Below are 6,000 nucleotides of genomic sequence, written 5' to 3'. Positions count from 1 at the left end.
TTTATTTAATATACAAATTCAAATGACATTAACATTCTACATATTCGGTTATTGCGACGGTTTATTATACGTTTGAAAATCGACGGCGCGCTATTCCTCCCCGGACTTTATTATGCAGTAAAACTTAACCCCCGCCGATGCCGGTCGCGTGCGTGTATTGTACATACAAATATATATATATATATATATACCTACATATAAATATATAATAATAAGTATGCGCATATATTATATATATATTACATAATACACGAAATACGACGGGGGAGGGAGAGGAGTATATGAGTCGACGAGCGCTCGTTTAATATAATACAAAACGTGACGCGGCGACGGTTTCGCACAGCACGCGCGTCCAAAGCGCTTTTTGCCCGACTCGACGGGCGGGTGGCCGGAGGGTTGTGCGGTGACCTTGCCCGTACCCCGCGACGGGTCCGTCGGACGTGGATCGTCCGGTGGCCGGCCGCGGCGACGGTGCGTGGCGATTGGCCGGGGTAGGCGTGTCGGGAGGCCATGGGTAAGCCCAAGCCTTTTCGATGGTCCGCGCGCGCCACCTTACGAGGCGACCGGAACGCGCGCCGCCGGCCGCCGCCGCAGTCCTCGCGCGCATGTATAGTCGCACGTACACGTGTTCCACCGTCGTCGAACCGCTATTGTTTGAACAATTATTATTTATTGTTATTAAGCTTGTTTTTTTCGCTGTTTCGTGTGTTGTGTGGGGATCTTTAAATTTAAAAATTAACATTATTATTAGTAAAATATATATATATACGTATGCATAAATCGTCAATTAAACGGTTTCGCCATCGCCTATCCAGAGGATAACATTATTTTTGATTTATTATCTTTCCCATCGATTGATTTTATTTTGATTTTATACCATTAAGATACCGCGTTCCGGAGTTTTTTTTCGCGCGACGTGTTTTACACTTATTTCATTTGCCATTAGTTCGTCATCGTTATAATATTATTAATTTGCTGTCGAGGCGATAAAAAAATAATTATTTTTTTCGGTTCTTTTCGCGTTTCGAGCACACAACTGTACAGCACATCAGACGCCACCGTTTTCGACTCATATCGTAGAACTGTATAAATGTGCCGGACGCGCGTCAATTGCGGACTATGAGCTGCACAGAGGTTATGTATCAGGCGTATTATCCGTATTTGTATCAGAGGTCTTCGGGCGCGGCCGCTCCACCGACCAGAGCGCCGCACCACCATTTCACGCCGTTCACCCATCAATATGATCGGGTAAGCAGTTTAATCGTATACATACTCATTATATTACTATTTATATCCTACTTATATCATTATTATACTCCTAGTTTTTAAAAAAACACTAAATGCTTTTATTTCGAAATTTATGTGTTTTAACGACATAAGAACGACAGTGCCAACGAAAACTATTGACGCTATACATTTTAATTAAGTTTCAATGGTATTTTGAAATTTACATATTTTCAATACGGATTCGTGCACATATTTTATATTTTTGAAACATTTAAGTGACTTTAAATACGTAACTTTTTTTTTTTTTTAATTTAATTTATTTAGCTTTTAGTATCAACTATTACAGCTCAACAATTATATTATATACAACGTAATTCAATTAAATTAACAATAAGATATTGTATCATAATATTGAGTATACAGAATAGAAAGAAAAACCAAAAATATAATAATATTAATAAGGTTAATATAAAGATAAGGGCATATAGATTACATAAATAGGTTGAATGCATTTGTTGGTAATTGGTTATAATAACTTATGGGGAATTTATTGTAAGTTTGTTTATTAGGACGGTGAGAAGAGAAAGTAGAAGGTATAATAAGATTTTTATTTCAGTTAGAAATGTAGAAAAAGTATCAGAAATAGTGTGTGTTGGTTGCTCTGAAGATATGTTGGCACATGTTGGACCCACTTTGGTGTTGTTGCCATGATGACGAGTACGAGCTTCTTGCCTTTGAAGTTCTAGCATTTTTGTTTTTTTTTTTATTTGATAGTACTAATTTCTTGCGATTGGGCATCATTTGTATGAGGCTGTGTGATCACTAGAACACAGAGCGCATTTAGCTGGGAGTGACCGGTCTTTGGTGCAGTCCGCTGTGAGATGGTTGTCACCACATTTGACGCATCTAGGTGAGTGACAACAGTAATTGCGAGTATGACCATATGCTTGACATTTAAAACACTGAGGTGGGTCATTAATTTTAGCGTCTGGCTTTTCGATGACTACAATGGAATGGAGCAATGTTGATTTGTTGAAGATATCGTGGTTATTATTTTTAAGTGCCAATTCGACGTGGAAAAGAGGTAACGGACGTTGATTCTTTCTTATATTCGCCACGTGTACCACAGAGTGTCCATGCTCCGCTAGGGCATCTGAGATATCGGATAGAATTGTGGTATGATGTAGATTGCGAATTACTACCTTAAAGTGGCGCATGTAATGGGGACGGAAGATATGAAATTCCGCACTAGTGCTTATTAGATACTTCGAAATGGTGGCGAAAGCAGGGTAACTGTTGGCCCGAATTATTAAATAAAATGGTGCGGACTTACACGAAAAATCATTAATATCCGTGAGATGTATTAATTTTTTACGAAACTCAGAAAAATTTCTGATCTTCTTTACGTAAATCGCCGGCATATGAATGAACTTCAGTACGTTTTTACTTGGTGGTAGTTGCTCGCGCTCTGTAGCATTAGAGTTAGATGTAAATATGTTCGATACCAGCTTATCATCAGCCGTTGACAAAACAGCGAATTGATTTGGTGAGGTAAAAGATTAGGGAGAGCTGGAGTGCGAAGACAAGTGTCGTTTAGAATTCGTTGCCGGTGGTGATTTAAATGATGTCATATTAATAGACGCGAAACAGTTCGCTCCGTTACACACCTATTAAATATGTGTTGCGTAATAACGATCGGTCATTAGACGTTGCCAATACGGACTACGGAGCGCGATAAAGCACGTGCTCTCGCGATGATGGTCGAAACCGTACTGAAAATGTTTAACTAAATAACTATAAATAATAAACAGTTTACCTATGATGATGATTTGATAATTTTTCATCTTTCATTGTAATTTTATAAATAAACGTTTTATTGAAGGAATCGCTTCCTACGTACGTTTATTAGCATTGCTCAACATCTCGAGTGATTTCGTGTGACAATTTTCATGAGAATGGTACTGCGTCTCGAGGGACAAAGAATATATGTATTATGCCTAATACTAACTCGGTGAACTAACCGCTTGATACTGTTACGAACGGATTAGTTATTTTTATAAGGGTCAGAACCTCACTTCGAGTCGATGATTAAAAAATAAATTAATATAGAAGTTAGTACAACATTTTCAAATTTGTTAGAAAATACAGGTTTTTTAATTTCCCTTAAACAAATTTGTTTCAATGTTTCCAATATGAAGGTGCTAATCAATACTGGCAAAAACATTGGTTTTCAATTTATAAAGGAGTAGCCATTATCACAACATTTGCATATTTGTTGGATATTAATTTTTTTTTTGCTCAAAACAATTCCCTTCAAAAATAAAAGAGATTTGACTTAGGTATTGCATGGTCCACAGTTTTATACTAGGTACGTTAGCTCAGTTATACATGTATAAAATCATAAGTATATATAATTACGATTTTATATTACCATTATTACTATCTACTATAAATAGTTTCCTGATAAATAAATGAGAAACATTCATCGTCAACGAAAATTTTACCAAATTTAAATTGCATCAGTAAGAAATTTATAAAAATGTGTTTAGGTATTATTATTTGTTACTCCATAAATATTAATGGTGTACAAAAAGAATGAAATTAATACAAATAATATGACATGATGAATTTGAGGTTGTCTAAATTATGTATAGGTACTGGGGAAGGTGGGTATTGTGTTTAAAAAAGTTTGAAACTAAATTATGTAAAACGGATTACTTTTTAAAATCTGTGCATTTCTATGCACTTTATTTCAATCTATTAAAGGACACTTTTTTTTTTTTTTAATAAAATCGAGTAAAAAATAATATTTAATGCAAGTATAAAAGTGGTAGGAGAATTGGCTCTATAATGGATACTCTGCTAATTGTACATTTATTAGTGAAGCCATGAGTGTAGTCATTGATTTAGTATATAGTACGAGAATATTCGGTATAAAATCATTATGTATACAATCAAGATTTATAATTATGAATTATGTTTAAATACATCGAATCAGCTGTTTGTAATAGTTAGTTATTACTTAGTTGGAAAATACTTATAATGCCATCATGTTGATATAATTATCTTACTATATCGAAGGCTGTAATACTATATGTATGCCTATGTGTAGATGTCACATAGTTGTATATGACGACCCATATTATATCCATGTCATATGATCCATGTTATCTACAATATTTTGACGTCATTTAACAAATATGATTAAATTGTTTAATCACATTGATCAACTGTTTTTATAATTTGTGATTTTTTTCACTATTTAAAAGTACAATTATATTTTTATGTTATAATTTTTGAAGGGAAAATTAACGGAACGTTTTATAATTGGTTTAGATTCATTTTTCAGAAGAAAATAGATTAAGAGGTAGCTAAATTAAAGAAGCTATATAGAATTATGCTCCATTTAGTTGTTTTGTGTTTAACAATTTAAACATCAATTTTTCCTCCCTGATGTTAGTCAAGCCATTTTATTATATTTTATTTTGCTATCTTACTTATTATGATTATTTGTATACATTATTAATAAAGTTGATTTAACTAAACAACAATTAATGGAAATAAACTAAAGGCAACTACTACAGAGTAATGTAGTCAGTAATATAGTTATTGAATGTTCAGTATCGAACATTCAATTAACATTTAACAGTTTTCCAGCGATATCACAAAAAGTTATGTCTATTGAGCCTTCCTGTATCCATAAGCAAGTTCTGATTAAACCCTACTATGTGGACACTGTGTTTTACCATATTTATATTTCTGCCTATTGTTAATGCCTTCATGATGTGTTATTTTAGAAAAAAAAAACAATTATAACTTTAAATTATTTTATTATTATTTTATAAAATAAAAATATGTATAATTTTCTTCTGCAAAGGATAAATAAGGTGAGTAAAATTCACGTGTGGTGAGAACTTTTCTTTAGCACATAGATTGTTTACAGTGCGTAGCTACCATAGGGAAAAGTGAGGCAGTGCCTCGGGACCCCGGAGTGTAGAGGCCTATGAAACTTATTTACAGTTATGAGACTGCACTTCCTTAAATAAGTAATTGAAAATATTGATTAATTTAATTCCTAAATTAAACATGGTAGTTTGATAATTTAATAACAACCATCATGGAAAAGAGTTTAAATAATATTATAAAGAACAAGATGGAAAATAAAAACAATAACTATAGAATATTGAGAACATTAATCATGAAATATTAAGAACAGTATTTATTAAATATTAAAATTAAATAGTGCGTGGTAATTAATTATTTAAAATCAATTCTAGTTACAGTCGAGTATTTAAATAAAATAATAATTCAGGCAATATATATTATGTTTTTTATAGTATTAAACTGGATTTGAATTTTACTTTGTATAATTATTAATTATCTGTTAATTATTTTCGTTTATCGTTTCTTAGTAAGTATTCACATTTGAAAGAAGAATATGACGTGTATATTTTAAGTTTAATAATTTAATAAAAAATATCAGTGAGATAATGATATACTATACTGTTTAATAATGTTTGTAATAAAATATAACTTATTTGTGTATTATAGTCATAAATTATACCCTTTACTATGTTAAACAGAAGAATTATTGATTTTGAAATAAAATTGTTATTATAAATGAAAGTATCGATATAAATTTATCAAATTGCAAATATAGATTTTTTTTTTTAAGTATTCGATTAGAAATAATATAATTTTTAAAAATATATCACCGTAACTAGTTATTAAAATATGAATGTGTTAAATAATAATTTAAACTTGAGTATTTAA

General features: G+C 32.1%; 1 protein-coding gene across 1 annotated transcript in view; it reads left to right on the top strand.

Moving 5' to 3' along the window:
- The first annotated feature begins 571 nt into the window (after positions 1-571).
- Positions 572-6,000, top strand: part of LOC112689184 (protein vestigial-like) — a 32,452-nt gene continuing 27,023 nt past the window's right edge. The window contains exon 1 of the mRNA XM_025562759.1: positions 572-1,248. Within this exon, the coding sequence (XP_025418544.1) occupies positions 1,120-1,248 (129 nt within the window). The 5' untranslated portion in view covers positions 572-1,119. The remainder of the gene's footprint in view (positions 1,249-6,000) is intronic.

This window comes from Sipha flava, unplaced genomic scaffold, assembly GCF_003268045.1.
Source record: "Sipha flava isolate LNK unplaced genomic scaffold, YSA_version1 42_pilon_pilon, whole genome shotgun sequence".
NCBI lineage: Eukaryota > Metazoa > Arthropoda > Insecta > Hemiptera > Aphididae > Sipha > Sipha flava.
The sequence above is the reverse complement of the archived record's forward strand: the minus strand, read 5'-3'. Positions and strand labels throughout refer to the sequence as shown.